The sequence below is a fragment of the Eptatretus burgeri genome, chromosome 18, assembly GCF_056783735.1.
Source record: "Eptatretus burgeri isolate ZD-2024b chromosome 18, Ebu_testis_v1, whole genome shotgun sequence".
Classification (NCBI taxonomy): Eukaryota; Metazoa; Chordata; class Myxini; order Myxiniformes; family Myxinidae; genus Eptatretus; species Eptatretus burgeri.
This window is the reverse complement of record NC_140978.1, coordinates 19,775,501-19,799,657: the sequence shown is the minus strand read 5'-3', so window position 1 is coordinate 19,799,657 and position 24,157 is coordinate 19,775,501. Positions and strand designations below refer to the sequence as shown.

At 43.7% G+C, this 24,157-nt stretch overlaps 1 protein-coding gene across 5 annotated transcripts in view; it reads right to left on the bottom strand.

Moving 5' to 3' along the window:
• Nucleotides 1–24,157, bottom strand: part of AKAP14 (A-kinase anchoring protein 14) — a 52,971-nt gene that overhangs the window by 16,237 nt on the left and 12,577 nt on the right. The window contains exons 1-3 of one of the 5 annotated variants that reach the window (XM_085863472.1): nt 14,448–14,622; nt 8,965–9,086; nt 910–992 (exon numbers count right to left, since the gene is read on the bottom strand). In XM_085863472.1, the coding sequence (XP_085719598.1) occupies nt 910–992; nt 8,965–9,064 (183 nt within the window). In that variant the 5' untranslated portion in view covers nt 9,065–9,086; nt 14,448–14,622. Of the gene's footprint in view, nt 1–909; nt 993–8,964; nt 9,087–12,627; nt 13,277–13,363; nt 13,585–14,447; nt 14,623–24,157 lie in introns of those variants that run through there. The other 4 variants (XM_085863470.1, XM_085863471.1, XM_085863474.1 and 1 more) reach the window with 4 other exon arrangements.

Sequence of the window (24,157 nt, the reverse complement as noted above, 5' to 3'; positions counted from 1 at the left end):
ACCATTGAGAGATAAGAGCCAAAAATTATATATAGCACGATATCTCAAAAAGTTGACGGATTCGGACGAAACTTGGTGGCCACGTTGGGTGTGTGACAAGGAAGAATTGATTAAATTTTGGTGAAAATCCGAATCCGGATCCGATAATTACCTCTGCTACCGAAGGTGAAGGAGGTTATGTTTTCACCTCTTTCTGTCTGTTTGTTTGTTTGTTTGTCTGTGCACAGGATATCTCAAAAAGTTGTGGATAGATTCGGATGAAATTAGGTGGACAGGATAGGTGTGTGACAAGGACGAACTGCTTCGCTTTTGGTGAAGATCTGGATCCTGATCAGACGACGAGAATATCTTAAGTGATTCTTCACCATTGAGGGAAAGGGATAAACTGATATATAGCACGATATCTCAAAAAGTTATGGACGGATTTGGCTGAAACTTGGTGGACAGGTTGAGTGTGTGACCCTGACGAATCGATTCGATTTTGGTGAAGATACAAATCCGGATCTAATATGAGAATTATTTAAAAAAATTTTAAGTGATTCTTCACCATTGAGAGATGGGGCCATAACCGATATATCGTATTATATTTCAAAAATGTATTGGGCCGGATATATTCTCGTGGATCAGGCATTACGTGGTGGAGGTATGCGCTCTATTGAGTGCCTTTCTCGTTATTATTATCATCATCCTCTCTCCCTCAGCGTCTGTTTTCCTGGCTTTCGTGATGCAGACATTTTACTGACAGCAATACACCTTAACATAAATTTTGCATTTTCTGAAACCATTGTACATGATTTAGAGTGACAAATGGCCAGCAAAAACATGCTTTCAGATTTCAGTTGCAAGCACAGATGCCATTAGAGCTGAGCTCTTTCAGGGGATAAAGTTTTAAAATGTAAGTAATTTTACCTGTATGAACTCCTCAATTTGCCTCGTTCCGATGTCCACTGTGAAATCCGCACAGGAAACCCACGAGACGTTGGGAATTGGACCTTCAAGGCACAGACATGATGTGAATGGTTGATCTCTGAGCCATTTATCAATCCTACCTTAATAAGTAGCTATCTTTAAAACTTTTATTTTACACACTGTTGATAAATCGTAGGTACTGAAATCATATAACGACCTCTTTATTTGTATCAATTATCTAAGTGATGGGTGTGGATTCACACAAATGGGGAGAGGTAGTTCATAAACTGATGTTGATTGAATGGCATAATAACAAATGAAAACTAGATGCGCCACTATATAAATGCGGGCAGTTATGGCCAGGTCCAAAGCCACCCCACTTTGATACAACCCTGCTTTGATCAGACACATGACCCCATGGCGTCCTCTTTATAAAACTCAATCCAGAATTGGATTAAGAAAATTAAATTCAAAAAAATATTTTGAAAAACCAGATTCAATTTCTTTTTTTTTAATGGCTGCCAGACCATGCCACCTATTATGTTTTAGTTAGCAAACTAGATTCCCAAAGATTCGTTGATCATGTGTGTGAAGTTTCACATCAATTGAGTAAGCTTTCAGATCAATCTTTATTGTCAACTTTCACATCAATCTTGGCCAGATCAGATCTGTGACTTGCGAGATGAACCATGTAAACCTGTACTAACTTGTTTCATGGTCGGATTGTCAGCAACTCAACCGTCTCCCCCACCAGGTTTTCTTCGTGAGGAGGGTGTATGAATATGGATACCCAGCAGGACTAAAAAAAAAAAACATTGTCAAAGGTTGAGGAACTCCTTGTGAACCAACGGACATCCATAATCTGGTACCAAACTGCATCTGTGGACGTCCTCCTGCAGTTGAGTTACTGGTTGGTGTCAGTATTTGCATTCTGGCCACCGTAAAACACTTCCTTCAACACAAAACACATCAAAAAAACGCAAAGAAAACTGAAAACCGACTCCAAGGAAACACCTACTGTGCAGCTGTCCTTCATAGGACAGCTCACGAGATGACGGGATTGGGGCAAAGTATTCAGTGCCCCCATTCTTTGATGATAGGAGGAAAAGCACGGGGTAACCTTCCTGGGTCAGATTGTAGTGGTGTTTGTCGGGGTGGTGCTAAGGTGTCATCCACCAGACAGCGAACTCCTGGGGTTAACCTGAGGCAGTCCCTTCGGGTGGGTGCCTGGAATGTCCTCTCCCTAAGAGAGGACATCTGACCAACTCCTCGATGCGCTCACACAGGCCCGCCCGAGCGTGTCGTCCCGGGGGCTCGCTCCACGCGCTCGGCGAAAGGAACATGCGGTGTGCAGCATGTGATGCCTCGCACACGCGCTCGCATGGGGACCCATGTTTGCCGAATTCAAACAACACTTGCCGCCATTTTAGCTGTCCACATGACGGTCTCTTCCAAATAACGGGACGTTTACGCGCCGGTTTCCTGAGTTGCGCTCGCCCAGGCCGCTCTGAAAATGAGGAACGGACCTTGGATGCAATGTTCCGCAGAGCTGGCGCGATTTCCAAAATAAACCCGTCCACCGTCTGGGTCGGTCCGCGTACCAACTCCTCGCATGCGCTCACACACGCCATGACACTCACACCATTCTTACCTTCTGGCACACATTTAAACACACTCGCACCACTCATACATTTTACCACACACTCCGGGACAATCATGCTGGGAATTCGTGTTAACCCAAGGGGTCCCGGGATCTCTACCCACCCCTCCCACCAAACTCTGCACGGACCCATTCGCATCACTCACCCACTCATCCTCGTTCGGCCCGACCAGACCTACCTGGTCGCAGTCCACTTCGAGGGAGCCTACCATCTCCCTCTGTTCCTAAAGGAGGCTATCCTGATGCTCGCACCGGGTCCCGATACATTCTACCAGCTCAACCCCATTGGCCCTCACTAGCTCTACATGTGTGTGCTCATCAATTTCCTGTAGTTTCTCCTCTACTTCTTCTAATCCCCATCTCTCTGTTTTCATTTCCGTTGTCTCTTTTAAAAAATTTAATACCTGTGTGTCTCTCTCTGTTAATCTCTCCGTCACCTCTTTTAATTTTCCCATCGTCCCCTCGTGTCTCACCCTACACGTTTCCCCTATTGTGGTGGCATCACTAGTCGTCCCAACCTCACCCGTCTCCATCGCGGGCCGGACACAATTTGCACTCCCTCTGGTCGGTTCGGTCGCTCCGCCACATGGTGCTGCCATTATGCCTTTCATCCCGTCCAAGCTCGCCCTCATTGCCTCTTGCCCCGCCTGCAGACCCAACCCCATGCTTTGCATTTGCCCTCACTGTGTTCGCATATCACCCCTCAGTGACTGCGTGTTCGCATCCATTTTGCGCTCCATGCTTTGCGCATTCACATTCATTTCCTTTATATTTTGGGCACTCGCATCCATTTTGCTTCCCATCCTATTTTCCATCGCTTGCATGTTTGCATCCGTGCGGTTCTGCATCTGCGCCAGCATTTCCATTAACTGGCCCCAATCAAATGACCCTGATGCAGCCGATTCACCTTGATGGCGTGCGGAACCGGCAGAAATCAGGGGGGAACTTTGACGGAGGGGGGGGTTGTCAAACGCTGCCCCTGCGCCCATTACTACCTCTGAGTTTGGTTGCGGGGAACGTCTTCTTGCATGGGGGTGTCCTGGACCATGGATTCCTCTAAACCTACCATAATCTCTACACCCACCTGCTTCAGCCCATCTTGTTTCGCCATGTTACATTCCGGGAAATAAATTTTAAAATGCTCGTAATTTGGGGGAACGGGGGAGTTTGCTCCCTTCACCCATGATCTGAATCCCGTGAATTTCGTGGAGGCGGAGGGGTTTGAACCCCACTCCTGAACACCAATTGTTGTGATTGGTGTTCTGCAAATTTATGGAGGTGGAGGGATTCGCATCCCACTCCCGACACCAATTGTTGTGGGGCCGGGTCTCGGTGGTGAGCACGACCGTTAGGGGGAGCAGTAGAGTCGGCTCCACCGAACACCCGGAATTTAGGTCGTACCTTTCAGATAAATCCGAAAGGTCACGGGTCCCTTATCAGACTGAAGATCGCCAATAGGTCGACCACGTGGGATAGGGTCAATTGCCAATTTCAATAGTCATCCCCCGTTTATCGCGGGGGTTACGTTCCAAACCCCCCCCCCCCCCCGCGAGAAGTGAAAATCCGCGATGAATGGACGCCTCCCCAAAAATGCCTATAAACAAAAATGCCCAAAAATTTTTTATAAACGCGGTGTGTAAACACGATTGGGTTTGATTTATATCGAGTGAATATTAAACGCTGGGCGGTGTGTAAACACGATTGGGTTTTATTTATATCGAGTGAATATTAAACGCTGGGTGGTGTGTAAACACGATTGGATTTTATTTATATCGAGTGATTATCAAACGCTGGGTGGTGTATAAACACGATAGGGTTTGATTTATATCAAGTGAATATTAAACGCTGGGCGGTGTATAAACACGATTGGGTTTTATTTATATCGAGTGAACATAAACCTTCCTCTGGCGCTTCGGTTCCTTGCCAGAAGCCTTAGAAGGAGCAAGGCGTTTGGGCAGCATCGTGGGGCTTGGAGAAAAAACGTAGAAAATATTCGAAGTTCACAAGCGAAACTTTGTCTCGTGCGTTGTGTGACTGGTCGAGCGCCACGCGTTATAATTTATTGCTTAAATAATTTATATTTATCTTGCCAAAACGAAGTTTTTGCAAGATATGTTAGTCAGCTTGTATGGTTTTTTTTTGTTGTTTGTTTGTTTGTTTGTTTGTCTGTAATCACGTATAAAAAATTCTGCAGAGCACAGTTATCATTGGAAATTTTTGTAACTTCGCATATCAGAGGCCTATAGAGGTCCCTTTCAGTGCACAAAATTTTGAAGGTCAAGGTCAAAGGTCAAAGGTCAAGGTCACTTTGTCGCAAATCAGGGGAGTCGACGAAACCCTTATTTTTTGAGTAATTTTGATCAGATCGTCTTCAAACTTCATGGGAATATAGTTCATGGTCTGGCGCTCAGCTGATTAATTTTTGGTGGCAATTGATCTTGACCTTCATGGTTAGCGCCTCAGGTCAAACATATTTGACCCCAAGGTCAAATTTTCAAGTTTTTGGAACCATATCGTGTAGTACCTCAAATTGAACACCTCGATGAGTGCTTTCTAGATATGTCAAGCTTGAGACATTATGACGTCATTTGGTGATGTTATGAGGCAAAAGCATATTTTTCATGGTTACTCTGTAGAACAATTCTCATCGGAATCTCTCGTAGGCAAATATTCCTCAAGGAGTCGCTCCTGGTAGATAGCAGCTCTGTTCACCTCAGTGTAAACTTAAAGAAGTCACACGTGGTCACCTTTTGGCAAGATACGGGTCACCCTGAGGGTGACATTGGTTTTTTTATATATTATTACCGCGATATACCGGGGAAATCCGCAGAAAAAATTCGTTATGTTCCAAAGGAAAACCGCAATGAAGCGGGGGCATGATTGGTGAACCGCGATATAGCGGGGGATTACTGTATACCTAAATACCCATGTCGACCAAACTACAGGGGAAATTCACCCTCGGCAGGATCTGCGCGATCCGGGCCGTTCCCGAGCCGGATCCGAGCCGTACCCCGATCGGAGCATACCAGAATCCTGCCGGGCCGATTGCACGATTACGGCAACAATGGCCTTCCTAATCCCCAATACGCACCGTGGCAAACCAATGGTAGAAAGGACAAGGACGAGCTGGTAGATTCAACAAAAGGGGAATTTATTTACAACAATAATTGGGGAACGAGGGGAGCACGTAAGGGCAGAGTTATCCAAATATAGCAAAGCAAATAATGTACAAGGAACACAGGCACTTTACAGTTTCTACTTATCAGACGGGGCCCACGGACACATACACACACACACACACACACACACACACACACACACACACACACACACACACACACACACATACACACACACACAAATACCCAGAAATGGACCACGTCGGGTCTTTATTGAAGGCTTCCAGCTCGAGGGAAGGTGAGCTGGAGGATGAAGGACGGACGCCAACCAGCACGAGCGCGGACAAGGCAGCGAGCGCCAACAGGCATGGCCAGGCGATCCGAGATGATCCGGCAGACAAACCCCAACTGCTCTCAGTCAGATTGCGCCGATCAATTATTCACTCCCCGTCCAGGGGGGGAGGGGACTCCCTCTCGTAACCCCCCCCCCTTACTTGACGGTTTTGGGGCGCGATCTGCTCGTTGCCCCTGTGATTGGCCAGAAGGGACGCCAAGTCCGCTGATTGGACCGGGGGGGGGGGGGCATGGCGGGCATCACAGCGGACTGCCCCTCAAACAGGAAGATGAGTAATATTGTCCTGCGTTGGCTCCCATTGGCCGAACGACGGCAAACTCGCTCACATCTCTCTGATTGGTCGAGAGAGACGCCAAGTCCTTCATTGAACTCCGCCCACCGCGAGCGTTATGGCGTCAGGATGGAGTGAGGCAAAGGTGTTGTTGTTGTTAAAGTGAAGATGTAAAAGAAAACCCTGACTATCAAAATAACTCTGCAGCGCACGAACATTTAATCACCCATTAGACAGAGGGGATGGATTCGAACTATACACATATACTTAACGAAATAACTGAGCTATGGGGAGCTGTCTGTTGTGTGCTCATGGCTGCCAGATTCGTAACAATATAACAGATGATGCTTTCAATCCAACATATAACAGATGATTTTTCACCAGACAATGTGACTGATGATGTTTGCGGGAACACCCTGGTATCCCCAATGTTTGTGAAACATGTGTGTGAAGTTTCCCCTCGATCTGTCAAGCCATTCTGGAGAAGATAAAATTTAAAGGTTTATTCTTCAAAAAAATATGGCTGCCAGACCATGTGACCGACAAGGTTTAAATTTTAAAGTTACACCGTATATTCCTCAAGGCTGGTAGATCATGTGACTTAAGTTTCGAGAAGATCTGTAAGCTGCTCTTTTTAAAGGTTTATATTTTCAATCCAAAATGGCTGCCAAACCACATGACCGATGACATCATAAATTTCATTCTCTCAACCAATTTATCTGTAGATCACCCTCAATAATTTTCATACTGATTGGATAAAGCGTGCTACGTATCCAATTATGACGTCGTAATGAAGCCACCGATGATGTCATCATTATCAACAGTTATTCCCCATGGGGAGTACTTGGCATGTGCCAGTTTCAATTTTTTTTTCAATGGAGAGGTTTCGGAGAATAGGTCCAAAATTTTTTTCATTTTTTCCAACATGGCTGCCACACCACGTGACTGATGACATAATAATTGTCATTTTTAAAAATCTTCATGAGTAGTCACTCCTATCTTGAAACTTTTGTGTCAATCGGATAAGCGCTTGCAAAGAAAATGAAATTAAAAGGGAATATTCCCGCAAAATGGCCGACGCGGCGGAAGTATCACAAGAAAAAGAAGAAAACCAATACGGTACCAGCTGGTAAGGCTTGGTACCCTTACAAGATAGACACTCGGTAGAGCGCATACCTCCGCCAAACTGAACAGTTTATGTTTTGTAGCCTATGATAGGCCGGATCTGCAACAGGACATTAACCAAAATCTAATCAGCTTGGTCTTTTCACCTACCAAACTCATCCACCAAGTTCCATCCAAATCCGTCTACAACTCTTTTTTGAAATGTCATGCTTTATATTGTTTTTGGTCTTATCGCTCAATGCTGAAGAATCACTTAACCCTTTGAACCCTGGTGGCCGTTTTACCAGCCACTATTTAAACTTCCATATACCCAAGCGGCCAGATTTTTCTCTAGGGAGCCCAGCGTGGGGGAGCCGAAAGTCCAAGGAGCTCAGGGTTCAAAGAGTTAAAAACTTACAGTACCCGGATCCAGATCTTCACCAAAATGGAATCAATTCGTCCATGTCACCCACCCAACCTGTCCACCAAATTTCGTCCGAATCCATCCATAACCTTTAGAGATATCCTGCTTACAGAAAAACAAACAGACAAACAGGGATGAAAACGTAACTGCTCTCCACCTTCGGAGGTGGAGGTAACTAGAACGCCACTCGGTTGGGCGCGTACCTCTGCCAGGCTGAACAGTTTAAGATTTGTTGCCCACCGATAGGCCGGATCTGCATCCATACCTTAACCAAAATCTAATCAGCATGTTCTTGTCACCTACCAAATTCATCCACCGAGTTTTATCACAATCCATTCACAACATTTTGGGATATCATGCTCCATATCGTTTTTGGCCCCATCTGTCAATGGTGAATAATCACTAAAAATTCTCGCATCGGGTGGCTGACTAGTTACATACGCATTTCTATTTCTATGATACAACACCATTTTCCAAACGTAAATGGAGTCCTGTTCTCCCCTCTGGGTTGGTGCCATTTCTTCACATTCTTGATCTTGGATTCTTTAGAATGTAAAGCTCTCAACATTATTGGTATCTCCCACAATGAAACAGAAGCACAAGGCCCGTTGCTCTCAAATCACAGATAAGTTGGTGATCTTGCTCCCTCTGCTTTCTCAACACTCGTTGCAAAATAAGATGTCCATAAAAATGAAGGAACTTGTGTAATAATGTGTCCCTAAAAATTAAGCAATTTGACTTGGCTCCAACATCTTTCATATTGATGAGAATGAGGAAATTGCAAAGAGAATAACATAATATAATGTCTGGTGTTGGCTTAATGGTAAGGGTGGTGGGCTTGGGATCCTAAGATTCTGAGTTCAAACCCAACTTTTTCTGTTGCATTAATACCAGGTGGGGTTGACTCTGCCTGTCATCCTTCCGAGGTTGGCAAAATGAGTGCCAGCATGCTGGTATACTGTCTGAGTGGCGACCCATCCATGATTGTGTCCAATAGCCAAGGAGACTGCTTAGGCAGCACCTACGCTCTGCACAGAGTATGGTCCCGATGGATGGATAACATAGTTTGAGATTGTAATGACGAATCATTTTTGAAGCATATGATGTGAAGATGAAACAAACCTGGTAATGAAGCTGACTTTTTTTCTTGATTCTGCTCGACACCAGGCAGCATATCATTCATCACTGCCTTGTCGCTGTGCCCTGTTTCTTCATTAGCCATTGAAAAGCTTTAGGTGACAGACCTGAAGAAATAAGAAAAAAAAATAGGAAAATGAAACGCTGAAATAATGAGGCACTACACTGTACTGTACTATCGCATGACTGAGGGTCAAGAGGTTGCACATAACATAGGAAGACAGCCGTACGTCCTAAGAAAAGAATAGCAAAGCCATGCTCCCTCAGCAAACATCATGACCCCGAGCATAGAGCGAATTAGTGACTCAAATAACCAAGTGATTTGGAGAGACTAACTAGCACAGGAGTACCAGCCCACTCCACAGTGTTATGAATGAAATCTATATTTGTTGTCCTGCAGTATGGGCAACAAAAGAAAGAATTAAATAAATAAAAAACACAAACCAATAAAATTCCCTGCCACGTACATTCTGGCTCAACACAGAATAACCTCTTGAGAGTCATTCGTCGCTTTTGATTTCCTTTCACTGACAAACCAATCGTGATGGCAATACCTGAGGAAGCCTTGGAGAAAAAGACTGGCCAGTGGTTCTAGTTTTGTATTTGCGAAGAAGCAACCTCTGTTTTTACAGCCTATATTTCCCAGAGTTTCATTTTATCACCCGAAGGTAAATTAGCACTCAAAAACACAACAGCTGAGAAACTTCCTTACAATGCAGAGATGGTGTTGCACTTACATTTGAACTTAGTTTGGCTTTAATTCTCAGCCCAACTATAAACCATCACCCTGGTGTTTTACAGACAGGGTGTTCCATCAGTGAGCGCATCATCCTACGGGTGTAACAAATTAAACTCGGGACCCATCTGCCAACATTATCTGGTGGATGATTTTTATTTTCATTGTCGAGGCTCGTATGAGAGCTAACACACAATGCACAGCAAAGGGGGCAGGAGACAAGAGGGGTGGGAGAGAGAAGGACAAAACAGTGGGGAACAGAGACATTAGATCTGTGGAAGTGAGAGGGATGGGGCGGGGAACATGGGGTATACAACATGGACACTATAGCGACTTTCAGGAAGGAAAGCAGGGAATTTGAAGGAGGTGGGTTTGGGGTGGATTAACGGGGGTAGAAAAGATCATGGTTTTGGATGGGGGAAGATAAACAATGGTAGTGAACAGCTGTTTTGAAGGCCTGGAGGGAAGAATGGGATTGAAGAGAGTGTGGAAGTTTGTTCCAAAGGCGGGAAAAAAGAGAAATGAAAACGAGAAGGTGAGCAGTGATTCGTGAGTTTGGTAATTTTACCAGAAGGGGGTTGCTGGCAGATCGTGAAATCCCACCAACGCCTTCCAACCTCATTATCATCGTTCAAAGAATGTCACACATTTACTTTTTATCAAAGATCCATAAGGCCAACAACCTGGGTCTTTCCTCGATGCTGCTATCATCTCCACATATTGCTACCCCACCAAACTAAAAATCTTCTCCATCCCACTGAACTGGTCCTGACTCTAAAATTGCCTCTTGCTTGCCAGCAAATTCAAAAATCAGACGATCGGTGTCACCATAAGCACCAAAATGGGTCCCAGCAATGTAAATATTTTTTCAGTTTCATTGAGAAACAAAATTTTCACTCGTTCAACCACATCTTCGACTGCTTCATAGATGACCACATCGATGCCATATCCTGAAGCAGAGAGGATCTTGAACGGTTTATCGTCTTTCTCATTTCCTGCCACCCTGCTCTCAGTTTCACGTGGAAGATTTCAGGAGCCTTTGTCACCTTTCCAACATTAATGTTTCATTCGAAGAGAATGGAGTTGCCAACACTGTCCATTACAGACTGACAAATTCGTACATCTACATCCTATATTCATCCTCCCACCCCTCCCACATCAAACATTCAATCCCATATTCCAATTTCCTTGGGCTGCACCACATGTGCAGCAATGATTCAGACCTCAAATCAAAATCGGTTTCCGGTTTGGGATGGCAGCTTCAATTCTCTTCTCTGAGTGACATGTTTCCAAAGTTAACTGACAGGTTTTTCCAAAGGGTTAAACTCCAGATTTGTCTATGTTGCCATCAATTGTTGTCCACCTTTGTGTGTGTTAATTGTTGTTCGTATTGTGTACTCACTGCCATGCCTGTTTGGTTATTTCCTACATACGAGAATCTAAAAGTGAAGTTAACCATTCAGTTCACATTGTCTGTCTGTCTGTCTGCCTGTCTGTCTGTCTGTCTGTCTGTCTGTCTGTCTACATACGTCAGTTTATGATCGAGGAACAACTTCATTTCAATTGAATGTTATATTATGAACATGAATCAGGAAATGGATCTGTAGTTTAGCAGTACTTTGGCTCTGAATTCATCCCAATCACACATGCACAGAGAGGAGTGAGATAATATTTTTTACTTTGTCTGCCTGGCAATCAAACAGAATTGAACATCATTCTAAACTGTTTTTAAGGACATCATAAAGGACACAAACAGGCACGAAGAACTAATGTAACGTGTTTAACAAGGTGGTGCGAAAGATGCTGCATCGACATCTGTAAACTTCTGGAAATTTTTTTTCCTACAAGTTAAAAAATCCTCGTTTTATTTCAATTGAATTATATACTTGAACACTGCAGAACACAAATTGCCTTTTTGGCACTTTCAAAAACCTTCCGTTTAGCAATACTTTGACAAAATTTAACAGCATTTAACATCATCTGCACCAATCAAATTTGCTGCTCGCAGACCCTGCTCATGTCCTTTTTTTCTCAAGACTGCATGGGCAGGGTAAGGTGTTCTATGAACTCTCTAGTTTTGATCTTGCGTGTTTGCCTCGGCTGGTTAAGCCCACTCATTTTTTGTTTTTCCACCAAACTCGCACACCCGTTCTTCATACTGTACTCCCATCGTCTCTTCCATCCCGATTCCGACCGTCGCTCGAACTCCGGTGAAAGAGAATGGATTTGCCACCGCAGTCCATTACAAACCTTTGATGATGTCCGGAAAACCAGGCAAGCCAAGAATGGGGAATCTTCTGTAATGAGTGTGGGATTCTTGTTGTAAACTTCTCCAGCCACGACCCACATTTACCCTGGGTAAATATGATTGAAATTTCGTGCATAGCATTTTCTATGGCCGTTTTCCATGCTGAATCCGAATCCGGTCGAATTTTTTTTTCCTCCGATGACCTTTGACCCCCGGAACCTTAATTCATTCAAAAAGGCGGCCAAAAATTTACCTTTTTCATATTTTCCTTCTCTAATGTGAATAATAAGGCTTGTAATATATCATTTCATATGTTTTTCAGGTCAAGGAATACGCTAATCACATTTTCAAATTGATTGGATGTTGCATAGGACCAAAATTAAGTAATTTAGGAAAAAGGAAGACTTGAAGAAAAAGAAAAATACTAGGCTATTGAATACTATACAAACTTGCAAAAAGCACAAAGGACCTTTGACACCAGGCATTCTATATTTACTGAGTACACTATCGGAGAAAGAACTTCTAGTGGAAGTGACATATTTACGCTTAACTGCAACCCCAGACATACACCAACAAAGACGTGTGAAGGATGGAGCAGGGAAATTCCGCACTCAAAAATTCAGTTTGACCGAGCTACACAACTCTATAAAGAATGCTATCAAACCCGATGAATCCGTGCAGGATAACATTAATGAACTTTTGGTGGCGGCACTGGTGTGATCTCGGTCTTATGTTGATCTGAGAATGACAAAAACAGTTCAATTTCAGCAAAATATTGTGCGGTTTTCAAAAATTGTCTTTTAAAAATCATCAAATCATTGCATAAGTGTCATTTTCGTATTTCCTGATCGGAAAAACCTATAAATTGATATATTACAAGCCTTATTTTCTCTCATTTGGTCAGAAATTCATTTTTTTAAAAAATCATTTTTTTGTCGCCATTTGAATAAATTAAAGTTCCGGGGGTCAAAAGTCATCGGAGGTTAAAAAAATTCCAACGTTTTCAGATTCAGCATCGAAAATGGCCATAGAAAATGCTATGTGAAGACACTTAGCAGAAAAAAATTCACTATTTACCCAACCCTACTCTTAAGTCTCATTCCTTCTCCATGAGTCCGGGTCCCCATGTCCCCGATGCGTGCATCCAAATGCCCCTCCCCTTCTCTCCTTCTCCCTCCTTTGACGAGGAGATCGAGTTCACGCCTCCTCAAAAGGAGAGGAGTTACGTCTCACAGGCGTTTGTTTTTTCCCAATGTTTATTCGGGAGATGTAATGAGTTGCTCGCTTACTGTTCCAGGACAATACACCAGGCCAAGGTTTCTGAAAAAGACAATTGCAAATTGCGATTGTTAATCATCCAAGATATAAATTTCTATCGTAGCTCGCGGATTACAACTCACATGGGGATAGCACAGATGGGACGGCTTGCCATTAATTGCGTTTTTCTCTGTTTTTTTCATCCCGACAATACGAGTCACTTTTACGCATGTTTAATCCATCCGATGATATACGTCCGTCGCTGATATTTGTCCAGTTTGTCGATCTGCTTTGGTCGTTCGCAGTTCGTTCGTCATACAAGCCATTTGTGCAATTTGAAGTGTAATTAATTATCGTGGATGTGAAGCTGCGATGGCTCATATTTCATGAAATACCCCCGAGCTTTCGGGTGATTTATTTTTATAACTCTGATTGTACAAGAATCATGAGCGTTTTCGTGCCTCTTTTTTTTCTTCTTCTTCTTCTTCTTCTTCTTCTTCCTCTCTCTCTCTCTCTCTCTCTCTCTCTCTCTCTCTCTCTCTCTCTCTCTCTCTCTCTCTCTCTCTCTCTCTCTCTCTCTCTCTCTCTCTCTCTCTCTCTCTCTCTCTCTCTCTCTCTCTCTCTCTCTCTCTCTCTCTCTCTCTCTCTCTCTCTCTCTCTCTCTCTCTCTCTCTCTCTCTCTCTCTCTCTCTCTCTCTCTCTCTCTCTCTCTCTCTCTCTCTCTCTCTCTCTCTCTCTCTCTCTCTCTCTCTCTCTCTCTCTCTCTCTCTCACCCCCGTGCTTTCGGGTGATTTATTTTTATAACTCTGATTGTACAAGAATCAAGAGCGTTATAGTGCGAAGGGGCACGGAGACGTCAATAATGGTAAAAAGGCAATCAAGCACTCGGAAAGAACAGCGATGGACACATCTTGTCGTTCAATATGGCACTGTCTCGCTTCAAACGCTTTATCTGATCAGTTTAATTACGTCTGAGGATCACGAATAATTTAGTCATTGCATTGATTCATGTCATGTTATGTCGGCCTACTAGGATAATCATCAGTGATCACTACAATCGATCGTGATCACGTACGGCATATTGTGAACTATATATATATATATATATATATATATATATATATATATATATATATATATATATATATATATATATATATATATATATATATATATATATATATATATACACTGAAGTGGGCCATTTACATTTGCATAATACTGTACCTCGGAGGCTCGGTAAAACCAGAAGGCAGCAAGTGTTCGCCTCACAGTGCTCTTGCTCTCCTCACAAAATCCTCTCACAATATCGAAGGCGAAAGACGCGCGCGTCGCCAAGGCAGCAACATCCGCTAATTGGGGCGAGTGATTGGCTGAGACTGGGGCGAACGAGATACCGGGAGCCAATCACGCGAAGCCCTTTCGCCAAGACCGCCCCCTTTCTCCTCCCCCGATACGTTTGTTGTTTTTTCCCTGAAGAAAATTGAACTTTTTGTGAAATTATTTTCCACACGACGACTTAAGAAAATACACGATGGGTTTCTTTATAATGTTTAAACTTTAAAGCATGAGTGTTGTCAACAAATGCGTATAGTTGCCAAATGTACCGCTTTTTGCATCCTGTACTTGAACAGCATTCCCATTTTATTGCCAAGCGAAAAAATTCCGCTTTCACAAAATGACGTCTCATCGAGGTTTTTGATGGATTCTCTTGTTGTGACGAGGCTTCTGTCGGCTATAAAAGCGGTTTCACTTGATGCTGCGAAAAACAAATCATATCCGTGACGTCATTAGATTTGATTGGCGACAGCTGTTATTTAAAGTACGCGGCAGCAAATGACACATGTTGTCTCATTAACAAGCGTTGTTGACCCACGAAATGTAGGATGTCTGTCATTGGTTGACGGACAGCATGGAATTCTGAGCAAAACTTTGAACCAATGAGAACCGAGCTGTGAACCGGACACACAAGTTGCATGCTCCAGGTGAAGAAAGTGATCTACGAACTGTGATCTACCAACTGTGATCTACCAACTGTGATCTACCAACTGTGATCTACCAACTGTGATCTACCAACTGTGATCTACCAACTGTGATCTACTAACTGTGATCTACCAACTGTGATCTACCAACTGTGATCTACCAACTGTGATCTACCAACTGTGATCTACCAACTGTGATCTACTAACTGTGATCTACCAACTGTGATCCACCAACTGTGATCTACCAACTGTGATCTACCAACTGTGATCCACCAACTGTGATCTACCAACTGTGATCTACCAACTGTGATCTACCAACTGTGATCTACCAACTGTGATCTACTAACTGTGATCTACCAACTGTGATCTACCAACTGTGATCTACCAACTGTGATCCACTAACTGTGATCTACCAACTGTGATCTACCAACTGTGATCTACCAACTGTGATCCACTAACTGTGATCTACTAACTGAGATCCAACAACTGTGATCCACTAACTGTGGTCTACTAACTGTGATCCACGAACTGTGATCCACTAACTGTGATCCACTAACTGTGATCCACTAACTGTGATCCACTAACTGTGATCCACTAACTGTGATCCACTAACTGTGATCCACTAACTGTGATCCACTAACTGTGATCTACCAACTGTGATGTACCAACTGTGATCTACTAACTGTGATCTACCAACTGTGATCCACTAACTGTGATCTACCAACTGTGATCTACCAACTGTGATCTACCAACTGTGATCTACCAACTGTGATCTACCAACTGTGATCCACTAACTGTGATCTACCAACTGTGATCCACCAACTGTGATCCACTAACTGTGATCGACCAACTGTGATCTACCAACTGTGATCCACTAACTGTGATCCACTAACTGTGATCCACTAACTGTGATTTACTAACTGTGATCTACTAACTGAGATCCAACAACTGTGATCCACTAACTGTGATCCACTAACTGAGATCTACCAACTGTGATCTACCAACTGAGATCTACCAACTGAGATCTACCAACTGTGATCTACCAACTGTGATCCACTAACTGTGATCCACTAACTGTGATCCACTAACTGTGATCCACTAACTGTGATCCACTAACTGTGATCCACTAACTGTGATCCGCTAACTGAGATCCACCAACTGAGATCCACCAACTGTGATCCACCAACTGTGATCCACCAACTGTGATCCACCAACTGTGATCCACCAACTGTGATCCACCAACTGTGATCCACTAACTGTGATCCACTAACTGTGATCCACTAACTGTGATCCACTAACTGTGATCCACTAACTGTGATCCACTAACTGTGATCCACTAACTGTGATCCACTAACTGTGATCTACTAACTGAGATCCAACAACTGTGATCCACTGACTGTGGTCTACTAACTGTGATCCACTAACTGTGATCCACTAACTGTGATCTACCAACGGTGATCCACTAACTGTGATCTACTAACTGTGATCTACTAACTGAGATCTACCAACTGAGATCTACCAACTGTGATCCACTAACTGAGATCTACCAACTGTGATCTACCAACTGTGATCCACCAACTGTGATCCACCAACTGTGATCCACCAACTGTGATCCACCAACTGTGATCCACCAACTGTGATCCACCAACTGTGATCCACCAACTGTGATCCACCAACTGTGATCCACCAACTGTGATCCACCAACTGTGATCCACCAACTGTGATCCACCAACTGTGATCCACCAACTGTGATCCACCAACTGTGATCCACCAACTGTGATCCACCAACTGTGATCTACCAACTGAGATCCACTAACTGAGATCCACTAACTGTGATCCACTAACTGTGATCCACTAACTGTGATCCACCAACTGTGATCCACCAACTGTGATCCACCAACTGTGATCCACCAACTGTGATCCACCAACTGTGATCCACCAACTGTGATCCACCAACTGTGATCCACTAACTGTGATCTACTAACTGAGATCCAACAACTGTGATCCACTAACTGTGGTCTACGAACTGTGATCCACTAACTGTGATCCACTAACTGTGATCTACCAACTGTGATCCACTAACTGTGATCTACCAACTGTGATCTACCAACTGAGATCTACCAACTGTGATCTACTAACTGTGATCTACTAACTGTGATCCACTAACTGTGATCCACTAACTGTGATCCACTAACTGTGATCCACTAACTGTGATCCACTAACTGTGATCCACTAACTGTGATCCACTAACTGTGATCCACTAACTGAGATCTACCAACTGTGTTCCTCGAACTGTGATCCACCAACTGTGATCCACCAACTGTGATCCACCAACTGAGATCCACCAACTGTGATCCACTAACTGTGATCTACCAACTGTGATCTACCAACTGTGGTCTACCAACTGTGCTCTACCAACTGTGGTCCACTAACTGTGATCCACTAACTGTGATCCACTAACTGTGATCCACTAACTGTGATCCACTAACTGTGATCCACTAACTGTGATCCACTAACTGTGATCCACTAACTGTGATCCACTAACTGTGATCCACTAACTGTGATCCACTAACTGTGATCCACTAACTGTGATCTACTAACTGAGATCCAACAACTGTGGTCTACTAACTGTGATCCACTAACTGTGATCTACCAACTGTGATCCACTAACTGTGATCCACTAACTGTGATCCACTAACTGTGATCTACTAACTGAGATCCAACAACTGTGGTCTACTAACTGTGATCCACTAACTGAGATCTACCAACTGAGATCTACCAACTGTGATCCACTAACTGTGATCCACTAACTGTGATCCACTAACTGTGATCCACTAACTGTGATCCACTAACTGTGATCCACTAACTGTGATCCACTAACTGTGATCCACTAACTGTGATCCACTAACTGTGATCCACTAACTGTGATCCACTAACTGTGATCCACTAACTGTGATCCACTAACTGTGATCTACTAACTGAGATCCAACAACTGTGATCCACTGACTGTGGTCTACTAACTGTGATCCACTAACTGTGATCTACCAACGGTGATCCACTAACTGTGATCTACTAACTGAGATCTACCAACTGAGATCTACCAACTCTGATCCACTAACTGTGATCCACTAACTGAGATCTACCAACTGTGATCCACCAACTGTGATCCACCAACTGTGATCCACCAACTGTGATCCACCAACTGTGATCCACCAACTGTGATCCACCAACTGTGATCCACCAACTGTGATCCACCAACTGTGATCCACCAACTGTGATCCACCAACTGTGATCCACCAACTGTGATCCACCAACTGTGATCCACTAACTGTGATCCACCAACTGTAATCCACCAACTGAGATCTACCAACTGAGATCTACCAACTGTGATCCACTAACTGTGATCCACTAACTGTGATCTACTAACTGAGATCCAACAACTGTGATCCACTAACTGTGGTCTACGAACTGTGATCCACTAACTGTGATCCACTAACTGTGATCTACCAACTGTGATCCACTAACTGTGATCTACCAACTGTGATCTACTAACTGTGATCTACTAACTGTGATCCACTAACTGTGATCCACTAACTGTGATCCACTAACTGAGATCCACCAACTGTGATCCACCAACTGTGTTCCACTAACTGAGATCCACCAACTGTGATCCACCAACTGTGATCCACTAACTGTGATCTACCAACTGTGGTCCACTAACTGTGATCCACTAACTGTGATCCACTAACTGTGATCCACTAACTGTGATCCACTAACTGTGATCCACTAACTGTGATCCACTAACTGTGATCCACTAACTGTGATCCACTAACTGTGATCCACTAACTGTGATCCACTAACTGTGATCCACTAACTGTGATCCACTAACTGTGATCTACTAACTGAGATCCAACAACTGTGGTCTACTAACTGTGATCCACTAACTGTGATCTACCAACTGTGATCTACTAACTGAGATCTACCAACTGAGATCCACCAACTGTGATCCACTAACTGTTATCCACTAACTGTTATCCACTAACTGTTATCCACTAACTGTGATCCACTAACTGTGATCCACTAACTGTGATCCACTAACTGTGATCCACTAACTGTGATCCACTAACTGTGATCCACTAACTGTGATCCACTAACTGTGATCCACTAACTGTGATCCACTAACTGTGATCCACTAACTGTGATCCACTAACTGTGATCCACTAACTGTGATCTACTAACTGAGATCCAACAACTGTGGTCTACTAACTGTGATCCACTAACTGTGATCTACCAACTGTGATCTACTAACTGAGATCTACCAACTGAGATCCACCAACTGTGATCCACTAACTGTTATCCACTAACTGTTATCCACTAACTGTTATCCACTAACTGTGATCCACTAACTGTGATCCACTAACTGTGATCCACTAACTGTGATCCACTAACTGTGATCCACTAACTGTGATCCACTAACTGTGATCCACTAACTGTGATCCACTAACTGTGATCCACTAACTGTGATCCACTAACTGTGATCCACTAACTGTGATCCACTAACTGTGATCCACTAACTGTGATCCACTAACTGATCTATAGTGCCATGTTCCAAGCATCCCGATGACATGAAGTAATTGCAGTAGATGTAATTAAAGTCTGTATTGGAGAGTAGCGCATGGCCAAGTCTAAGTTTATATTTAAATTTGAGTTTATATTTTACTTTTTACAACATATACAATGTAAAGTCAAAAGCATATTGAGGAACCGGCCCTTTGGTATGCTTGGTATTGGCTTATGGTTAGGGCGGTGGGCTTGGGATCCAAGGATCCTGAGTTCAAATCCCACTTAACTGTTGAATTAATACCAGGTGGGGTTGACTCTGCCTGTTATCCTTCTGAGGTAGGAAAAATGAGTGCCAGCATGCTGGTATCCTGTGTCGGAGTGGCGACCCGTCCAGGATTGTGTCTCATAGCCAAGGAGACTGCTTCGGCAGCACCAACGCTCTGCACAGAGTATGGTCCCAATGGACGGATTAAATAAAATGTACAATTTTTTTTCGCTGTGGTTTTCATCAAGTTTAGTTTGAGTACAAAGCTGACGTTGATGGGCTTTGCATTTTCAGATGCTTTCTAGTTCCTTCTTTAAATCCTCTCTTATTCAGGGCTCAGATATGGTGGTTGCTATTTCATGCACCGCACAATACAATGTGGTTCTTTTTCTTTCCCAAATTACCATTTAACATTCTTTGAGTACCGTATATATCGGGTACAACCTGCTATTCGGAAATACTCTTTCCTTCTTTCTTTTATTAACCCTCTTGTACAGCACCACAGACAACCACAATTCAGATGACGAAGGAGATAATAACGACCCTGCCTTTTCAAATGCGGTGGGGGAAAAAGACCGCTTGTCAGGAGAACCTGTTAGAAAGAAACAGACTCGACTTGGGGGAGGACACCAACTCACGGATGATTGACAGCAAAAGGAGGCGTTGGTTGGTGAGAGCACCAATGAGCACCAATCAAAGGGCAAACCATGTCCTTTCCTCCCGAGAACTCCACCTCCCACGAACTCTGATCCCCCAAGTCTCTGCCTGCTCAAGCTGCTTAAAAGGGTGGAATGTGAGACGGATCATGGTTGTTGAAATGTGCTGGGACCCTGAGACAACCTGTCTGCCTGTTTGTCCTGATGAAGAAGAGATCCCCATTGCAGTCTGTGCTGAAGCCAGGAGGAGCTACGCCAGAAGGCACTGGAAGAACGGCGCAATGGCTGATCGAGCACGAGGCAGAGGTGTGAGAGTGAATGAGGCGGGAAGTCCTTAGTGCTGAGAGATAGCTCCATACTGATGTGCACTTCTTTCGCTTACTCTAATAATTTTCGCTTACCTCTAATAATTGCTAATTCATCTAACTGGGCTCACAAAGAGCATCACAATTATAAAGAGCTGTCAGTGACTTGCCTCTTGACCCTTCTGGGCGAGGCTTTACATAAGTATGTCACATTTTTCTCTCAGCTGACATTGCCCACATTGCCTCACTTGCATCTACACCCATCTGCTTTCCTTACTCCTTCTTCCTCATTTGTCTCCTATTTCAGGATTGGCACACATCCTCGACGTGTGCTGCCGTGAGTCAAAAGCCGAACCAACACCTTACTCTACCTCTGTCTTCTTTTTTTTCCTATCTACGTTTCCTCTTTATGAATCTACTGGTGCCATGTCCTGTGTGGCTGATTAAGGTAAGATTATAGAAGGGGAATATAAGCCTGGTGTTGGCTCAGTGGTTAGGGTGGTGGCTTGGGATCCAAGGGTCTTGAGTTCAAGCCTCGCTGAATTACTTCACCAGGGGGTTGACTCAGCCTGCCATCCTTCTGAGGTCAGCAAAATGAGTACCAGCTTGCTGGGGATGATCAAGTCATTCGAATATCCTGTATCAGAGTGGTGCCCCGTCCAGGATTGTGCCCAATAGCCAAGGAAACTGCTTCGGCAGCACCGACGCTCTGTACAGAGTATGGTTCCAATGGATGGATGGATAGAAGGGTAATAAGCACTAAGGGTTAGAATCTGTTCTTTTGTGCATTTTCTTGATTGTTTGCTGCTCCTATGAATTTGTGCATTTCATGACTGATTATTGTGCTTGTAAATACATGTTTGCTTATTTGGGTAAACGGTTTATTTCCTTCCTGCCCATTTTGTCTCGTTCTCTTTATTGGCTCAATTTGACGTGTCAGAAGAGATAGACGGTAAGTTCTGCCCATTAATTGGCTCCGCAATTCGCTAGTGCATACTCACAGTCTCGCTAGGCCATACAAAATAAATAGATGGGTGTGCACTGAGGGTATGTATCCCAATTGGCATTGCCAAACCACTGGAAAAGGGAACGTGTTTTAGAGTGGGGACCTTGCCAGGTTTGGCTGTATCAATTTGCGTCCGTAGTTGCTTGGCAACCTGATGGACCGTGGACTTATCCACAGTACCCAACCTAAGGGCCAGATATCCGGAAAATCTGAAAAGGCCCTCTCATGGTGAACCTGGACCCCAGTTCCATAATGATATTCAAGAGTTATAGCACATGCAAAAAAAAAGAAATTCATCTGAAAACCATGATTATTCTGCTTTAATTTTGCATAAAAGAGTGTTTTAGAATGTACAAATTTGAGGTTAAAATTACAAAATTCCCCTACAATGGGAGCGGGAATAGACGGTAGAAAACAGAGACTACCAACCTGCCTGTGATGTGACAACAACAAACCTTGTGCTATGGTCTCATCATGGGAGATTCCAATAATTTTGAGAGCTTTAGATTCCACAGATTCCAGGAAAGACAGATGTGATGCTGGGATGCTGGCCCATAGTGGAGAGCAGTAGTCCATTGAGCTTAGGACAAAGGCCTTGAAGACTGATTTTCCAGTCTGTGAGTAGCTCTGATTTTCCAAGGATAAACCTGGATCAGCAGAGATCAGCACTGCAGTTGGCTTCAGAGGCCAGCATTGCTAGGTTGTCAGCCAGAAAAAGACATGGCTGATGGTAAAACCTGGAAGTGACTGAACTTCCTCCAGTGGATGACAAAGGAAATAGGTGGGTTTGTTTGCCGATCATCCCAGAGCAATATGGTGAGACTATGGGATTTTCCAGGATTGAAGGACATGCTCCATTTATCAGACCACATTAGAAAAATAGGACCACTGGACCTGTAGTTTATCTGGGCCCTGGCCTAATGTAACTCAAATTTGGTAGAATTCTGACTGGTGGGTCTGGTGATGAAGATTTTTGAAGGAATTTATGTGACTTTCCAAAAATTTTGCGAAGTTCGCCATTTTGACACACTTCCGGTCACATGGTCAGCATGGCCTCCACAATTTAACATCAGGACCCTGTCCTAATGATGTATCCCAAATTTGGTAGCATTATAACTGGTGGGTTTGGAGAAGAAGATTTTTGACGGAATTTATGCGATTTTTTTCCCCAAAAATTGACGACTAAGTCGGCCATTTTGACACACTTCCCATCACATGGTCGGCATGACCTTCACAATTTAACATCCCTATCCTCGCGTAATATTGTAACCCAAATTTGGTAGCATTCTTACTGTGGGGTCTGCAGAAGAAGATTTTTGAAGAAATTTACTAATTTGGCCATTTTGACTGACTTAAAGTCATGTGACCGGAACAAGCTTTGCAATTCCTGTAACCAGTCAGGAGAGGAACGTTTCTGCAAAATTTCAGCCAGATCGGCCCAGCGGTTTGGCCGGAGAGATAAAAAAAGGAGACTGATGGACGTATGGATGTACGGATGCATGCGATGACGATACCTTATCTGGAATGTAAATTCCAGATAAACCAATATGTTCCAGATCAGCAAAGAGACTGAGCTGCTGTCTGCCTCACAGAGGGATTGGGGGGAGGGAGAGGTTGGGTGCTGTACAACACAAGATGGAATCATCTGGAAAAAGGCAAACAAGGTTTTCCAGAGCATCAGAGAAGTTATTAATATCAATGAGGAACAAAACTAGGCCCACAACACGGCCTTGAGGAACTCCAGCCTCCACTGAGAAAAGGAAGGAGATGACAGATGGAACCTGTTTATGAGCTAATGGGGTGTCACATTATGGAGTGTGCCATGCTTTATTTGAATTTCAATTTTTTATGAGAAAATAGTTTTCTCGTACAATCCTTGCGCAGAAGTCTCTTGTTTATGACCATCTCATCTTATCTATAACTTCGAGAAAAAGTACCCTTCCTGTGACATGAAAAGCAAGCAAACTTACCCATCCCCAGTGACAGGAAAAGTTTAAGTTAATCTATCAATTTAAATTATTTCATGAACTTTTAAAATGTTGATTGTGTTGCATTCCTGGTTTTACTCAGAGCCAAAGCTCTGAGCTACATATACTGCCCACCTCAAAATGGTGGTGCAACATCGGACAGTGGAAGTTGGATTTGTCTAAAAAGATGGCA